Source organism: Sminthopsis crassicaudata, chromosome 2, assembly GCF_048593235.1.
Source record: "Sminthopsis crassicaudata isolate SCR6 chromosome 2, ASM4859323v1, whole genome shotgun sequence".
NCBI lineage: Eukaryota > Metazoa > Chordata > Mammalia > Dasyuromorphia > Dasyuridae > Sminthopsis > Sminthopsis crassicaudata.
Window position 1 is genome coordinate 231,361,319 of NC_133618.1, and position 18,775 is coordinate 231,380,093.

Sequence of the window (18,775 nt, forward strand, 5' to 3'; positions counted from 1 at the left end):
AAATGACACAGAAACTCAGAAATTGTAGATCCACAAAATGTGAGAGCGAAAGGCCACCTCAGTTCCAGAATTGCTGCTAGCACCTTCCCCCCCCCAAAGGCTACCATCCATCTCTCTGAATTTGTCTTTGTGTTCTGATATATGTATGATGTCCCCCATTAATGTAAGCTCTTCCTTGGTTATAACTGTTTTTGCTTTTCTAAGGATTAATACAGGGCCTGGAACACAGTAGGCACTTAACAGATCCTTATTAGCTAATCAGAATTAAGAGACTCTTAGAAGAAGATAAAATGTCAGGACTGGAACTCAGAATATAGACCTGATGATGTTAAAGTTTCATAACTTTAATGGACCTTAGAATCTAAACTGCTAGAGGTGGGAGGAGATCCGACAACCTACACTATTAAGAATTGCAAGATACTTTAGAACCTAGATTATTAGGGTTGGAAGGGATCTTAGAACAAAGTATTAGAGCTGAGAGGGACCTTAGAACATAACTGTTAGAAATGGAAGGAACCTTAGAACCAATTTTTGGAGGACCATTAGAACATAGCAAATAGACTAGTAGAGCCAGGACTTAGAATCTAGGACCTTGAATGTCTGGATTGGAAGGGACCTTAAGGCACAGAATGATAAAATCTGGAAAGAACCTTAAACATGAATCACAGGAGAAAAAATTTGGAAAGAACAGACACAACTTAGAATATATAACCTAGAAAGTCAGACTTTGATTGTCATATATTCAAACTAGACATTTAAATCAGGAAGAATAACATAAGTTGTCAAAGCTGGGAGAGCCATTAAAATTTAGAATATAGGCATTTAGAGCTAAGGCTTAGAACTTAGACACTAAAATATCAGAATTGGAAAGAACCTTAGAAAATAGAATCCAGGAAGAGATTAAAGGAAGGGGCCTTAAAAGGGAAGGGGGAAAGAGGCACAGAAAGGGCCAACAATATATCTGTCATTATAAAGGTAGGACCCAAAAAAGTCAAGACTTGGACCCACATCTCCTGACTCCACAACCAATGTTCTATTATATCACAAACCCTACCTTTGTGAAGCCTTAGGATTTCAAACAATACCTAGTCTAGGCCACTCATTCCCCTACTCCCATTCAATTAAATTCAAAGAACATTTATTCTCTACTACAAGACCCCCCCTTGAAGATAAATAAGCTGGAACCCTTAACCTCAAAGGCCTTATGCTTAAATAAAGGAGACAAAACACATATGCCAGTAAGCATAACATTGATGGAATTTGGTCAGCTCTACAAAGAGGGCTACAAAGTAATAGGAGAATCTAAAAATGAGAGAGATCATAGCTTGCTGGAATAGTCAGTGAAAGCTTCTTGGATGAAGTGGCATTTGATCTGTTTTGAGGATAAGGCAGAATGTGATATTGGATCATTGATACTGGTTCCTATTTCTTGGACAATTTACTTTATCAATCACCTCTCTTACAAATTACTGTGAAGTCATTCATGCAAGGAAGGATGACAACCAGGGGCAGTGAGAAGAGTAAGAGGACATGGTTCCAAATCCATTTTTGACACTTACCACCTGCATGGCTCTGACAAGTTACTCTTTTTGATCCTCAGTTTCTTTATCTGTAAAATGGAGTGTGTGTGTGGGAATATAGACTAGCTAACTTCCAAGATTTCTTCTCATTCTAAATAAATTCTTCTCTCAAACCCATTTTATAGAATGTTGAGGCTCAGGGATGAGGAAAAACTTATCAAAGCTCACACAGGTAGGAAATATTGGTGCTTGTGACTGAATGCAGGTAGGTCTTCAGAGTATAAAGCAGATATGAGCAAACATAAAATCAAGTTGGGATTCTAGTGAGGTTCCTTATGAGGCAAAGGAGGTTCCCTCCTTACTCTATGCAGTCCCCAACTCAACCTTGATTTTCTATATAAAGAAGAGTCTCAGGCAGAAATGGATAGAGTGCTACACCTGAAGTCAGGGAGACTTGAGTTCAAATCCAACCTCAGACACTTACTAGATATGTGATCCTGGGTAAATCACTTAATCCTGCTTGCCTCAGTTTCCTTCTCTGTAAAATGATCTGGAAAAGGAAATGACAAAATACTCCAGGGTCTTTGTTAAGAAAAACCCCCAAAGGGGGTCACAAAGAGTCAGACATGACTGAAAACAGTGAACAATAACAAAAGAAGGTGCTTCTCTTTTCTGCCCTTAACGTCCCAGCCACTACAATAAAGAAAGACTTTTCGAGACTGAGTATGGTGATATACGCCTGTGATCTCAGCTAACGTTCACGAGTTCAGAGCTGCAGTGAGTACTATCCTAAGGAAGTAATTATGGTGGAGAACATTGGGTGGAGATTATCGGTGGAAGAAACAGAAGCAATAATGTAATTGAAATATACCACAAATCACCTGAACAGAAAGAGGAATTAGATGAGAGATACAGAAAGAAATCATGAGACAGGCATAGAGGCATGTTATAATAATGATGGGGAATTGCAATTATCTAGCAGATGCTGGATAGCTCTTTCTGCCAGCATAAATTATCAAGTTATAATTCCTTCATACTGATTTAATTCTTCAAGAGGTAGAGAAAACTACCCAGAGAAATTCTATTATGTTTTAACAATGGAGGAACTGAGTATATATATATATATACATATATATATATATATGTATATATATATATATACACACATATATATGTATATATGCATGTGAAAATATAAACACATGCACATATATAATGCATATATACATATATACATGCATATATCAAACTGACATCTACTCAGAGGCATGCTAGAGGCAGCTCCAAATGGCTCTCCAAGAGCATATTGATAATTAATATTTACATCTGGAAAAACAGCAAGCAATACAATTAGGGCTTTGTTTAATGTTTGGTTCATTATCTAGTCTTAAGAAAATGGGGTATTAATAAAGCACATTCAACTTCAAATTATGCCATACTTTTAAGGGGTTGGGCAGGGGAAAATCTGTTGTTAAACTTTTACCAGAACACATGCATCAACATTGCTAACTTCTACTTCTTCCTTCTGGTTTTTCCCCCTTTAGTACTAAGCGGACTAATATTTTGTCTCTTCCACATGAATGAGAGCCCTCCAAATATTTGAAAATGGCCATAAAATCTCCTTTAAAGTTCCTAAATTCCATGATTAACCTGAATATGATTTCACAGAAATTGTCTCTATGGTTCAATTAGCTTTGGTAATAACTACAACTATCACCCTACTCCCATCCCATTGTTACCTCCTTTTAAGCAGAAAAAATTCCTCACCTCCGATTTCTTATGGTTCCAAATAAACATAACTATAAATTATATATAACATACACATACATATTGTTGGTAGAATTGTGACTAGCACTAAACTAGATTCTAGGGATATAATCAAGAAAAATTATCCCCAGTTCTTGTCTTCAAGAAGACTTTATCATAAGGTACTTCAGCTTTTCTCTATCTTTCCTAAAAATGAAACACTTTTCAATTGTGTCCTCATTTAGATTTTCTTGGCAAAGATTCTAGAATGGTTTATTAGATAGTAAATTGGTTTACTTTAAACTGATTTACATTAAAATGGTTTATTCTAAAAAGGAAATATCTTTCTCTAGCTTATTTTACAGAAAAGGAAACTGAGACAAACAGAATTGTATCTAGGGCTGGATTTGAATTTAGAATTATGAGTCTTCCTAACTCTGGACCTGTCATTCTATCCTCTTTGACACCTTGCTGCCTGTAACAGCCAAATAGAGCACTTTATATTTGATTCTGGAGTAATAGGAAGTCGTTTGGGTTTTTGGTGTGGAGGTGGGGAGTGACATAGTCAGATAGAATCATTAGGAAGATCACTCTGACAGCTAATGATTAGGAGTAGAGAAAGACTTGAAGTAGGGAGATCAATCAACAGTCTATTGCAATAACTCATATATGGGATATTGAGGGCCTACCCAGAGTGGTGGCTGAGTAAATAGAGAGAAATTGTATGTGGAAGATGAAGCTTTGTTTCTTGAATGTACCACCCCTGCCCCATCTCAATTGCCTCTCTACTTCCTGGAAGATCTTGTTCAGCTGGACTAAAAAGCAAATTCAGGGGATAAAAATGGGGCCTGAAAAGTTATGCAGGGGAAATTACAGAAGCCTGTAATATGGACAAGTCTCTTAAAATCGCTGGGATCCAGGATCCTATTTTGTAAAATTATGGGGTTGGGCATCCTTATGTTTTAAGTTTTCTTCTAGTTCTAACCTTCTTCTACCTTCTGAATTCCCTCAATTCTAATATGCCTTTCATCTCTAGAATTATTGCGAAAAATTTCACCTGCCTCCTTCCCCAGCCAAAACATCTAGCTGACTACCAACTAACATGGGAAGATGGGCTTAACCTATCCACTGTCTAAGTGCTCCAGACCTGTGTCTGAAGATGCATCTGTTATCATTGAGTGACAGCCTCTAGAAGCTGGTACCTATGGGTACTAAGGAGCTTTCTTTTGGAACAGAGGGAAGGACAACATTAGATCCTAACTCTAGCGATCCTGGCCAGGCCGGTTCTAAGTAATGATAACCACAGCTGCTGAACATCTGGCTCATCTTAGTCCCTCCTGCCCCTATTCTAGCTATCACCAGCAGAGGGAGCAATTTATTATGTCTTTCATCTATAATTGCAGTACAGGGGTCATGTATGACCCCACTGTCTTAGAACAAGTACATAATGATTCTAGGATATAGAATATTAGCGCTAGAAGGGAGCTTAGAATATAGAATATAAAAACTAGAAGAAATCTTAGTGCTCGATGTTCTTAATTTGTGATTAGTAGTAAACTCTTTTTTTCCAATATTTTGATAACTTTTTCAATATCATTGGTTTCTACCATCTGTATCCAGAAAGAGAACTATGGAGATTGTAAATCAACACATGCATGTTCACTTTTTCCTGATTTTTTTTCTTCTCTCATGTTTTTTGCCTTTTGTTTTGATTTTTCTCTCCCAACATGAATCATAAAGAAATGTAGTTAAAAAGTTAATATACATGTAAAAATATAGTACATATGTGGGAGGAAATCAATATAATTTATTTCCTTTATAATCCTAAGCATTTTGTACATTTAAAAACCATTATTTTGAGAAGCAATCAGTAGGTTTCACCACACTATCAAAGGGGGCAGTGATATGCTGGCAAATGTTTATCAGTAGGCACTCCAAAAAACCCTAACCCTAAGTTAAGTTTAATTTACATTATTGACACTTTCTTAAATCTAACCAATCAACAAAACAGTAATTGAAGCTCTGATTTGTATTTGCTGATTTTTGAGGCGTTAATGCTCACAATGAAAATTTAACAACAAGCTTCAGCCCACCCCTGGATGACACCTTAAAGAAGGGATAAATACACCTGATCTAGGCCATGCTTTTACTTAAAAGGGAAAGAATAAGACCTGAGAATGAGCAGAGATTTGCTTGGTCAGATAACCAACCTGAGCCAGAACTAGAACCCTGTCTTCTGATCAGTGTTCTTTCTATTACATCATCACTATTAGGGGTAAAGATTGGGAAAGAAGGCAGATGGGGGCTCTTGTACTCTGGATATTAAGCACAGTTTGGAGTACAGCATGCAGTTGTGTATATATGGGTCTGCATGTGCGACTAGAGCAGAAAATGTTTGTGTGTGAAGGACAAAATTAATAAGCAGTAATTAATGAGTAAATTTTGTAAAGCTATGCCTGGCATGTGATATCATTAGCTCCTGAATAAATAGCCCAGACACATTTGACATGTTACATCTGGAGGTTCTCAGCAAATGAACTATCAAGGCAAAACCAGGTGGTTGTTTTTCTTTTTAAAAATTGGGCTAAGGCTTCCGGGACTTGCTCCTTCCCCTGTCTCTCTCCCTGGTGTTGACCTCTTTCTGCTTACAGTTTGACTAGCCAGAGTTATTGATAGCCCAGAGTTATTGAGTCAACATTCAGGAAGTATCTGTCCTAGGTAAGTCCCCATTCCTAATTCTAGGGAATACAAAGAGACAGCACAAGACTTCATGGAGCTTGAAATATGGGAGAGGATGTTTTATTTGTATGGTTTTTTAATTTTGTTTTTGTCCAAATCTGTTATTCTGTCAATGTGGGGAGCCTCTTGGTGTTGAAGAAACAGAGCAGCAACTCACCCATATATTTATACTCTGAGTTGCCTGAGACAACAAAAGGTTGAATGTTGAATGACCCAAGATTTTTACACCATAGATTTATAACTGGAACGGAACCTTAGAAGTCATTTAATTCATCAGTGACTTAATTTTACAGATGGGGAAATGGAGGATCAGAAAAATTAAATGGTTTGCCTAAGGTCACATAGCGAATAAGTAGAAGGGCTGGAATTCAAGCCAATGCTGAGATTTGAACTGAAATCTCCTGACTCTGAATTCAATATCATTTTAACAATTCTATGCCCATGATGAGCAAGTGAATAGGTAGCCAGTATATGTGTCATGGCTGTACGTGAACTCAGATCTTCCTTACTATAGGGATTGACTAATCTTCTATCTACTCCAGCACACTGCCTCTGGGGCGGGGGGCAGGGGGGTTACTATGTGAACAAATAACTAAAATGAAAAATAACAAGAATGATTCACATTTATTTAGTGTTTTAAGGTATACAAAGATATACTAAGCGCTGAAGAGAGAGTCAAAGTGCTATGGTAGTTTGAGGAAAGGAATATTAGGAAGAGGTCATACCTGCCTAAGGGGTTCCTCCTTTCCCATTTTACAAAAAGGGAAACTGTCAAAGAGACTCACAAGCTTGCCCAAAGAAATCAGTCTTGGAACTAGGACTAGAAATAGGTCTTTTAATATCCAAGCAAGTCTTCCCACATATTTCCAGTTACAAAAAATTTGGAAGTCTGGGATACTCCATGGGCCAGTAGCACTGTGCCCAACCTGGTGATAGATATCATGGGGAGATAGCTAAGGAAGAGAAGTGGGATCTTTGAATTAGAAAGCTTATATTCTGCAAAAGAGAACCAGAGGAGTCTCTAGGAAGCAAAATGGAATTAGGTAACATTAGGTCTTGGGGCTTCCTACATTCCTTTTCTGTGTTCTCTTTAAATTAATTGTGAATATTTGCTTGCTTTTTTTTTCTTCTAATTTTTCCCTTTTTGATCTGATTATTCTTGTGCAGTATGATAAATGTAGAAATATGGCTAGAAGAATTGCACATGTTTAACATATTGAATTACTCTCTAGGGAGGTAGGTGAGAGGGAGGGGAAAAATTTGGTTTTGCAAGAGTGAATGTTGAAAAATATCTTTGCATGTATTTTGAAAATAAAAAGCTATTATTAAAAAAACAAGGACAAAAGAATAAAAGTAAATAAATTAGTTGTGAAGAACTAGGAGAGAGTAATGCTTCACAATAAGCAAAGAAGCCCTAATGATTTCAGACACTGATGAAAAAGAGTCTCTTGGCTAGCTAGGATAGTCATTGCAATGCCCCTCACATCATACGAGTATTAGACTAGACACTAAACACCAAATGTTCATAAACTTTCTTTGTTCCTTTCTGTTTTCTTGGCTTCTGCTGGTTTATATTGGGTTAGCCCAGCTTGGTCCCATCCTCTGCAAGCAAGATGAATAGATAGAATGCACTGTAATGCAGAACTGTGGGCAACTGAGGATTGATGTGCCAATCTAGCCTTAGACCTAAAAAGCTGGAGGACAGACTTATTGCCATCTTGAGGACAGAAATGCATTCGATAGAGTCTCAAATGTAACCTATAGAGATGAATAGCAAACACCTTGGGGAGTGGGTGGTAAAGTGGCTGGGGGTGATGATCAACTCAGTAGCAGCTGGTGATTCATGGCCTAAAAATACCTCATGGCTCCTGGGAGGAGTTTACAGATGCTAAGGTTTGTTAAAATAACTTGATGGCTAAAACCAGGATGATAATCATACAGAAAACCCAAAGACTGTATGAAGGGGGTTTAATGATAGTCATTTCTGCATGGAGTCCTGCCTGAACAAAGTCTTTATTGGATCAACACCAAGGACAGGTTTCAGAGTAGATTTAGAGCTAGAGAAAAGGAGGAGAGAGTGGGAGTAGAAGAGTGAGTGGACTGAGAAGAGGCTCAGTGAAAACAGTGTCACTTTTTCCACAACATATCACCTCCCCCTCAAATTCCCTCCCCCCCATCCCCTTTTCTCCCTTCCAGCTGGATGGATCCCAAGTGTATCCAAAGGAAGCTGTTCCTGATGGCAAAGAATGGTGGAATGGAGAGAGGCAGGAGGAAAGGAGGAAGAAGTAGGTGGAAGAAAAGAGAAATTTAGGAAAGAAAGAAATAAGATGAAAAGATCAGTAAACTGATCGATCAACAGGGACCTTCTTTATTTTGATCCCCGGTAGTAAGTTCACTTACTGTATGTGAAAAAAGTACATGGATTCAAGTCTCAATTTTACTGAGCATTGCACCCTTACATTCTGGGGTAGAATATCTGAGATGATGTCTAAAATCCTTAGGATCCATTAGGGCTGTAGCTTTAAAGCTTGAAGAAATGTCAGAAGTCCAACACTCTCATTGTACAGCTAAGGAAACTGAGAAATTAAATTGCTTGACTTAGGTCACACAGGTTGCAAATGATAGAGCTGTGAGCTGAGCTCTAGTCATGTAAATTCAGCTTTTTTTCTCTCCCATTGCACCACATTTTTGATATTTCATTGGCTCCCTGGAAGACCAAGGCCATGGGGCAGAAGTCCTGAGAGAGGGTTCAAGCCAAAGGAAACATAGGACCGTGGAATATTTTTTTGTATCCAGAGCTGGGGAAGTGATAGTTCCTCTGCATTCTGACCTTGTCAGATCACATTTGAAATATAGTATCCAGTTCTGGGCAGAACCAGACAGTGCCTAGAAGATCCAGACCTTGTATGACCTTGCCATTTGCAGTTCTAATGATCCTATGAAAAAGCTCACAGATTAAAACTGAAAGAGATCTCAGAAGCCAATTTAGGAAGCTAATCTGGCTTTACACACTAGTTGTGTGATTTTGGGCAAGTCACTGTCTGTAAAATGAGCTGGAGAAGGGAATGACAAATGAGTCCAGTATCTTTGCCAAGAAAATCCAAAATGGAGTCAGGGGGAGTCGAACACAACCCAAAAACGTGATTGAACACACACACACACACACACACACACACACATACACACACGTTGGGATAGGGGAGCCACCTGCCAGTGGCTGCTGGAGGTCTAACTCAGACCTGTAGAATGGATCTCATATGAGAGGATGACGTGATACAAGGAGACTGAGAAGACCTCTCTCCTCTTCCCTCTACCTCCAATTTATTTCATTCCTAATCCACAAGGAACATCTGTGAAGGCTGTTTTGCAACTCCGAGTGTTATGATCCACAGCTGTGGAGGCTCTACTTTGGGCCCCATCATCCAGCCCTGGCGCAGGGTAGGGACCAGGACTATTCTGAGAGCCAGAGCTCATTCTGTCCTATCTTAGGACCAGATCTTTATTTCCCTAAGTAGGGAGTTTCCCTAGATGCAGTCAGGTTTGCTACCATTGACTGAGTCAGTCCTGATGGATCTGACTCACTGAAAGGGTGAATCCACCTCTGCAATCCATCCTCCTTCCCCTTTTCCCCTGGGATCAAGGAACTATAATTAACCCCTACACCATCTCCTGATAATTATAAGTCACATTTTTATAGTATATCTATGACAACCCTGTGAAGGAGGTGATATAAAGAATTTACTCCACAGAACCACTGCGTTGTGAAATGGTGTATTAGACTCAGTCAAGAAGACTTGAAACTGAATTGTGCCTCAGACACTTAATAGTTGTGGGAGCCTTGTTCATGGGGTATTACAGTAAATGTTTAACACACAGCTCTTGGGGAGGGATGCATATACATAGGACCTACTTATAAATTTAACCTAAAAGGGAAAAAAAAAAGAAAAAAGTTAACCTATATTATTAGCATTTTCTTCATTACTTTCTTAAATCTAAATGATCAATGAAACAATAAATCAAGCTCTGATTTGTAGTGTTTGCTAATTTCATAGGTATAAAATGCTTATACTGATTTTTTAAAATCCTTTTTCATGAAGCATTTTGAGTTGCCTTTAGCCTGAGCAAATCACTTAATCTCTCTCAGCTTCAATTTCCACATCTGTAAAATGAGAATAATAATATTATTGAAGTTGCAGAGTCATTGTGAAAATAAAATAAGAGAACAGATGTAAAGTTCCTTGAAAAGTCTAGTTTGCTTTCTCTTTTTCTCTCCCCTTCTCTATCCTCTATGTCTCTCTCTATTTCTGTTCTTTCTCTCTGTCTCCCTCTTTTTCTATCCTTCTGACTCTGTCTCTCTGTATCTATCTGTCTGTCTATTTCTCTCTCTAACCTCTTTTCTCTGTAGGAGGAAAATGGAGTAGTTCAGGGACCTTAATTGGCTTATCTAGTATCACACAGCTAGTATCAGAGCCAGTATATGAATGCTGATCTTTTGTTAAACCAAGAACTCATTCTACTACATTGCAGAACTCCTTCCACCATCTTTTCTGTTCTCTTGGGCCTTCAGAATAAACCATTTCATTTTCCAGTAATTACATTTGTTAAGAATTGTTCCTTACAAAGTGCTGTAATCAGTCTCCTTGTAGCTTTTCCCATTACTCTAAGATCTATGTCTAAGCAAAAGTCATTTACTCCCCTTCCCTGTGACAGACACTGAAAGGCAGTCATCATGCCTTCCACCTTTCTCCTCTCAAGGCTAAACATTCCTCACTCTTTCTCCAAGAGGCAGAGGCTAGAATTAATTTCTTTCATACAAAATTTAATATAGTTTTAATGAAAACGAAAGCCAGAACTACTTTAAAAGTTTTTAATAGATAAATCTATCAATAAATATTTATCAAATAAATGTCCAGCTCTGTTCTGAGCAGGATTAGTTACATCAGGAAATGATCAAAGAGCAAAATAAAGCTCAGAGCCCTGGTCAAAACCAGAAATGTTGGAAGGAATGTCCAGCCGTAACCCTTGTTGCCTGTGTTAAGGCAACAAAGCAGAAAAATATAAAGTAAAGAGAGCTTTGAGGACCCAGGAGGGTGTAAAATAGACAATTGAAAGCAATGTGATAGAGTGAGAAAATCCCCAGTTTTGGAACCAAAGAGATCAGGTTTGAATTCCAGATCCGCTAGTATTTCTGCTACTATCTGCTTAAGGAGGTTTGAAAGAGTATTGGTTCTAGATTCAGAACACTGATCTGGTTTCAAATCATGCCATCATCATTTGATTTCTGTTCGACTTTGGGCAAATTCATTAATCTCAATGGAACCTAATTTCTATCTATAAAAATGGTAGGGTTGACCCAAATGGCTTTTGAGGTTCTAGAACTTTTCAGTACTAGAATTTTAGAACTAAGAACTTTTCTTCTCTGATCCTCAGCTTCACCTTCTGTAAAATGAGCATAGATTAGAACATACCTTCCTTGAAAGCAGGGCTTGCTCCATTTTTTGTCCTTCTTTCCCTATTGACTATCACTAAGCCCAGAACATAGTAGGTGTTTATTAAAGCCTTGTTCATCAATTGGTTTGTTTTAAAGTTCATTCCATGAATGTGGACCACTTGCATTTTTGTTTTTCTTCCCAGTTTACTTTTACCTTTCTGAATCCGATTTTTCTTGTGCAACAAGAGAACTGTATAAATATGTACACATATATTATATTTAAGATATACTTTAACATGTATAAGACTGCCTGCCATCTAGGGGAGGGAGGTGGAGGTAGGGAAGGGAAAAGTCGGAACAGTGCAAGGGATGATGTTGAAAAATTACCCATGCATTTGTACTGTCAATAAAAAGCTATAATAAAAAAATAATAAAATAAAGTCCATTCCAGTTCTGTCTTTCATTCTGAGATGCCTTCCAGCTTGGGTGTTCTTGGGTGTTCCAGTTAGGTTCAAATCCTTCGTAGGAGAAATTTGACATCCTGGAAAAGGGAGCTCTGTCTTCCTTCAGAAGATCTGAGAGCATGACCCAGGAGGGCATCCCTGAGATTCTCACAGCACATTCAAAGGTATCCCTGGACCTCAACTGCACACACATGTGAACAGCCCTAAACCCAATGCAGACCTGAGGACGGAAGAACACGAGCAAGAGGAACCTCAGGCATGTAAGGGTTCTACTTGCTTCTTTTAGTGACTTTGGTGAAGCCGGGCAAACAGGTATCGGGTCCTCTGCTCCTCTTGAGCCTGGAAGAAGGAGGCAGCCACTTTATGAACCAGCCTGCGGGCGTAGGTCTCCAGGAAGACTGTAGCAGAAGCAATGAGGAAGAGGGTCCCGGCAGCCAAGGCAGCCGTGTATTGTGGGGGCTGTGCAGGGTGCAGCTGGCAACTGTCTGAGGTGAAGCGGAATTCCCACTTATATGTGCCTTGGTAAGTGTCCAGGGATTTCCCTTCAGAAGGTTGATTGAAGATGAAGGAGATGAAGGCAAAGACTGTGTACTTGGCCTGGAAGTGGGAGAGGGACCAAAAGATGAGGGTATAATATAGAAGCAGTTTCTCTCAGGCATTTCTCAGGAGACCAAGACACTAATTGACTATGGGACTTTGCACAGTTTCCTTCTCTTTAAAGGGGGGAATTGGTTTAAAGAATTCCTATGATTTTTCAAGCTGTAAAATTCCATGTTTTATATTATAAAGTACTAATATTCTATGTTCTAAGGTTCTTCTCACTTCTGACATTCTGGGCTAATATTCAGTATTCTGATTCCCCCAATTCTGACATTCTATATTCTAAAGTTCCTCCTAGCTCTTACATTTGTATTTTAAAGCATCTTCCAGCACTAAAGCCATGTCCATGATTCCTTGCTCTGTAGCCAATTCCATAATAAGGGACCTCTTTGGGGTCCTTTGCTTGGCTGGTGGACTAAATTTCAAATCTTTACCACTTGTTTAGCATGGTAAGAGCTAATATTCTGCCAGCCCAGCTCAAAGGTCACCTCCATTCTAGGATGACCCATGGCCTTTATATTCATACTCTGCTTTTCTATCCATCCCAGAGTTCCAGTTCTCTGTTCTGTATATGTATGGTGAGTGAGACCTTGTCTAGGGGGCATCTAGTGGATAGAGCACTGAAGGACCTGAGTTCAAATCTGAGTAAGCTGCTTAACTCCAATTGCCTCCAAAAAATTATAAGACCTTGTTTAGCACTGATATTTTATGAAACTATGCAAGTTTGTGTGCAGATTGAAGACCTTGAAGGCATCTCTTAAATGTCAGGTCTTCATCACCTCCAAAATCTTTATGTTAGGAACCAAATGGTGTCCCAACCCTCTGTCCCCCCATTCCCCACCTCCTCTCCCTTCCTGTTCTACTCACATCATATTTGATGTTCAGATGGATGGGCAGTGTGGGCAGCTTCTGGGCCCAGTCTACAGCCATGCTTGCCAGAAGAAAGGCCACATGATCTGCAGCCACAATCACTGCCATGGCGCCCAGGGGCATCCCCAGAAATGCCAGGCGAAAGAGACAGTGAAATTTTTCAGCCCGGGAAAGCTTCAGGCCAGTCACTCTGAGGACCAGAGCCGGAGGAGAGGCTTGCAGGGGACTGCTCTGGCTCTCTCTGAGCAGCTGCTCCAGCTGTTTGCTGTAGTACAGGTTATCGAATTGCAGATTGGTCAGATAACTCTTTAAATACCGCATTGACTCAAATAGGACGGAGAGAATAAAGAATGCAGCCAGCACGCGATTGGTGCCCAGAGCCAGTCCCCGCACCAGCGCCTCCAGGGCCGAGACGTCCTCGTAGACTCTCTGGGTGGCCACAAGCATCTGGAGATACAGGGCAGAGCAGTTGTGAGGGGTCTCAAAGGTCAGTCCCCGGCCCCTTGTCCTCCCAGAGGCCTGGTCCAGGGCTTCTGTGGCTGCCTCTAGCTGATGGGTAGAGTTGAGCAGGCTCTCCAGAGAGCCCTGGGCTACACACCTCAGCACCTGGGTGGTAGCAGCCACATTGGCCAGAATGTTGGGTACCACTAGAGTGGCCAGCTCAGCGAAACCGCATGACAGAAGCAGGCGGCGGCCCTGCCTCGTGCCTAATGTGGGCACAGTAATTGCTAGCAGACACCGGGCTGGGTGGACTAGACCCAGAGTCAGGAACAGCAAGAAGCCACAAGCCAAGGCTCCCGTTGCAGACGTCCTTACTGAGTACATCAGGGAGGTAGCCAACCAGTTGTAGGTGAGTCCACCGGCAGCCCCGGAGATGAGAGCACAGAGCAGAAGCTGAATTAGCAACTGCCCACAGCTGGCTGGGACAGACTTCGAGTAGACCCCCCATGCTGCCAGAAACAGCTCCTGGACCTTCAAGAGCCCCGAATGCCAAAGCCACTTCCTGCATGGAGGAGACCAGGAGGAAACCTCTGTGAGCTCAGAGAAACACCACAAGATCATGAAGTTTAAGGTTAAGAGGAATCTTAGAGAGGGTCTTTAAACTTTTATAAATCTTTTTAGAAAGGGAAAAACTGAGGCCCAGAGAGATTGTGACCTAGCTGCTTGTACTTTCCCTCTCCAGAGATTCTGTGTCTATGATGTATATGGCTTATATATATCTGATTTATATAAATCATGCTGCCCGTTATCTCCTCAAAGTAGAGTGGAGGCTGGCAATATGAGGCCTGGATCTCCCTTATCTTTGTTTATCCCATTGACTGCCTCTGTATTCCTTCATCTTGTCCCCGGAGCAGGTACCTTCTCTCCTCTCCCCTCCCTCATCCTTCTGCTTTTCTGCCCGTTCTGTCCTCCTCCCCCCCACCCTCACACCCTCAGACTGTGAGTTCCTCAAGGGCAGGAGCTGCCTTCTGCCTTTCTCTGTATCCCTAGTGCCTAACACTGTACCTGGCACACAGTAATTACTTAACTAACTAATCTTGCCTATAGTTGGTATTCAATATTTATTGCACAAATCTATGAACAGATGAGTGAGTGACTGAATGAAGGAAAAGCATCCCCCCCCAGCAAATCTCCCCCTCCCTAAGTCTCCAGATCCTAACTTTCTCCTTTCCACCTTTGATCTCAATGAGGTAGGCCATAGTGAAGTACTCAGGAGATCTGAATTGGATATTTAATGATCGTGTTACCTTAGGCATGCCATCTCTCTTATCTGAATCCCAATTTCTTTTTCTGTAAAATTAGATTGAAATATCAGCTGGTGAAGTCCCCTTCTGCCTGACTTATAACAACTCTCCTCAGAGTCTGCAAAGGAGTGTTTTGTGATACTCAAGGTGGGAAAACTGTGATTCTTAATCTGGGTTTCTTGCTGTCCCCAACCTCTGATCCTCCTCCTAAGTTCCAGTAGAAGGGCATTTCTCCACTTGACCATATAAGGAGATGTGGAAGTGACCTGAGTTCTGAGAAGGAGGGCTCGATGTTGGAGGTGGGGTACTGTGCAGTAGACTAGTCACAGGCCTAGTTTTATTATGAATGGGGAATGATCATAGTCATGCTGCCCACTTGTACAATGCTTTGGAGTTTATAAAAGGCTTTTACTTACATTTGAAGCCTTAAGACTCCTCCCAATTCTATGTTGTAAGGCTGGGGAAACTGGGGTTTTCCTTGTTTTGATCATCCCTGATCTATGTCCTAAGGTCTTTTCCAAAAGCTCTGATAGTATGTTCTAAGGTTCAAGACCTTTCAGTTCTGATCATCTCTAATGTCTTTCCCAACTTTACTATCCTGTGTTCCAAGATATATTCACATCACCGATCATCTTTGTCCCAAGGTCTAACATCCTTCCCAGAACTGATATTCAAGACTAAAGTCTTTCTTAGCTCTAATAATTTGTGTCCTCAACCCCATATCTGATACCCTCTTCTAGGATCTAATGGGGTCTTCTCACTTTTGATCATGTCTGCTCTAAAGTCCCTCCAAGCTCTGATGTCCTGTGTTCTAAGGTCTTCGTTTCCTCTCAGCTCTGATAATCTGTGCTCTTAGATTCATGGTTCCTTCTAGTTCTGTGATACCACTCAAAACTTTCCACAAATTGCCTTGGAAAGTCATCTGGGCAGAGATTATTGCTCTTAATTTCTGGACTAGGAGCCTGAGGTCCAAGGAAGGGGTGATACGTTCCAATAGCAAAACCCACCTGTTCTTCACACTTGTACTGACCTCCTCTCTGCCCATGTTCAAAGGGAGCTGAAATTCTCTTAGGAGTAGCCCGGGACCTGGGAATCTCTGATTCTGATTCTACACACTAAGTCACCCTCTCTTCCACTGGCTGAGCTTCAGTGTTCCAATTTGCAAAACAGGCATCAAGTTGTCCATCAATTGGAGAATGGTTGGGTAAATTATGATATATGAATGTTATGGAATATTATTGCTCTGTAAGAAATGACCAGCAGGAGGAATACAGAGAGGCTTGGAGAGACTTAAATCAACTGTTGCTGAGTGAAATGAACAGAACCAGAAGATCGCTGTGCACTTCAACAACAATACTGTATGAGGATGTATTCTGATGGAAGTGGATATCTTCAACATAAAGAAGATCCAACTCACTTCCAGCTGATCAATGATGGACAGAAACAACTACACCCAGAGAAGGAACACTGGGAAGTAAATATTAAATATTAACACTACTATCTATCTACCCAGGTTACTTATACCTTCGGAATCTAATACTTAATGTGTAACAAGAAAATGGTATTTACACACATATATTGTATCTAGGTTATATTGTAACACATGTAAAATGTATGGGATTGCCTGTCATTGGGGGGAGGGTGTGGAGGGAGGGGGGATAATTTGGAAAAATGAATACAAGGGATAATATTATTTTAAAAATTACTCATGCATATATACTGTGGAAAAAAAAATTCTAAATAAAAAAAAATAGGCATCAAGCCCTGAGGGTCCCAATTCTGCTTTCTGCTTTCCAAGGGAACAGGGAACCAATCTGATGGCTACAAATGTCAGCTATACTTTTGCTCAAATATAATAATATATATATGATATATATAATATAATAAAGTATAATAAAATAAATAATATAAATAAATATAATAAAATAAATATATAAATATAAATAAAATAAATAATATAAAATATAAAATAAATATATGAATATAAATAAAATAAATAAACAAATAAATAAATAAAACTTGAGCTGTGATTTCTTATCGGCCTCATTTTAAAATTTCTTCACACACATACATACATACCCAGACAGACACACATTTTCTTTTTCAAAAAGATTTCATTTTATGGTCACAGCCTATTTTCAGATCAATATAATAATTCTTGTGAATATTGTCATAGATAGGAGAACTCTCCACCCAGAACTCCTTCAACTGCCAGGTAACCTATATTCATTTTATATGAGGCTTTCTGGTTGGCTCTGAGGATAGTTGTTCTTAGTCAACCAGAAGGAAATGGCAATACTCTGGCCAGCTGAGGGGAATAATCTTTTAGACAACTATGGCCCAGCATATCCCACACACCACCCACCAGGTACCTATGGATTTCACCTCTGTCTAGGACCAGAAGGCAACCTTCTGGGCCAGTATCCTATAGTCCAAACCTCCCTTCCCCACTCTTTAACCTACCCCATTGTGACCAGCTGCTCCTCAGTCCCCTGTGAGTCCCTCATGCTCCTAGAACAATAGTTGTCCACAGATCACTAGGAGACTGGTAGGTGCCTTAGCAGAGGAGGAAGTGCATATATATATATAAGTGGAACTAATCAGCTGGGATGTGGGTAAAATAACCACTTCTGCTTTAGTGACCTTTAAAAATGGTTCCGTCCTCTGTGGTATCCTGAATGGCCCATTTGACATCATCAGGCATTGGGTAGGAGGAGGAATGGAATTAGTGAGGATAGTGAGGAGTAAGAACTACAAACTTTTTAAAGCTTCTGTCAGAAAATAGGATTTTAAAAATTATTTCTTCACATTCATTTTTTAAAATTTGAGTTCCAAATTCTCTCCTTCTCTCCATACCTTTCCCTCTTCATTGAGAAGGTAAGCAATGTGGTAGCAATTATACATGTGAAGTCATACAAAACGTATTTTTGTAATTAGTCTCACTGAAAAAAAGGAAATATGTTTCAATCTGTCCTCAGAGTCCATGAGTTCTCTGTGTGAATATGGATAGTGTTTTTCATTGAGTTTTTTTGATCTATGAAATAATTAGCCTTCAGTGCAGCGTGTTAGGGATGAAGAATCAATCTCCAATGTCATCAGAGAGATGTGACTGGAAAAGAAGGTGAACTGGAGAGGACAAATGAATTCCTGCTGTCCTGTTCATCACTTGGCTTAACACTTGATTTTAATAAAAATGTCCATATTTCCTCAAGATCTCCAAAAAAAGGTATCGAGGCTAGAAATTCCAGGATGCCCCTCTCCTTTTGAGCCATCTACTTCCATTATAAAGTGAGATTGTTCAATACCTTCTGAATCATCAAAGGAGGACTAAATTTGAGGAGGCAGAACCTCACTGTTGAATGTGCAGGGCCAAGGAAGGTTTTGATAAATGACTAGAGTATTCATCTGTATCTTGGTTAGGAAGGGAAGTTATGGTTGTTGATGTGTGAGGATGATGTCAGAGGAATACAGCTTGGCCCTTTCATAATCCATATCCTTTCTTGCAGGCTTCCTGCCCCCTTTCTGCCCCTTCCCTGCCCTCCCTTCCCATTCCCTAGACCTCTGAGCTGGAGGAGCTATGGGGCTAAGCCCAAGTGGACATTGAGAACATCTTAAAGTAATAAATCAAATTCCTCTTGGGATAAAGAGTCCTCTCAAGAA

The 18,775-nt window shown here is 40.1% G+C and overlaps 1 protein-coding gene across 1 annotated transcript; it reads right to left on the minus strand.

Annotated features, from left to right (window-relative positions):
* Window positions 1-10,925: 10,925 nt before the first annotated feature.
* OCSTAMP (osteoclast stimulatory transmembrane protein) lies at window positions 10,926-17,659 on the minus strand. Its single transcript, XM_074285060.1, has 3 exons — window positions 17,579-17,659; window positions 13,368-14,373; window positions 10,926-12,497 (listed from the first exon to the last, which is right to left on the minus strand). Exons 1-3 carry the CDS (start codon window positions 17,620-17,622, stop codon window positions 12,183-12,185), a joined length of 1,365 nt encoding a protein of 454 aa, XP_074141161.1. The 5' UTR covers window positions 17,623-17,659; the 3' UTR covers window positions 10,926-12,182.
* Between the last annotated feature and the right edge of the window lie 1,116 nt (window positions 17,660-18,775).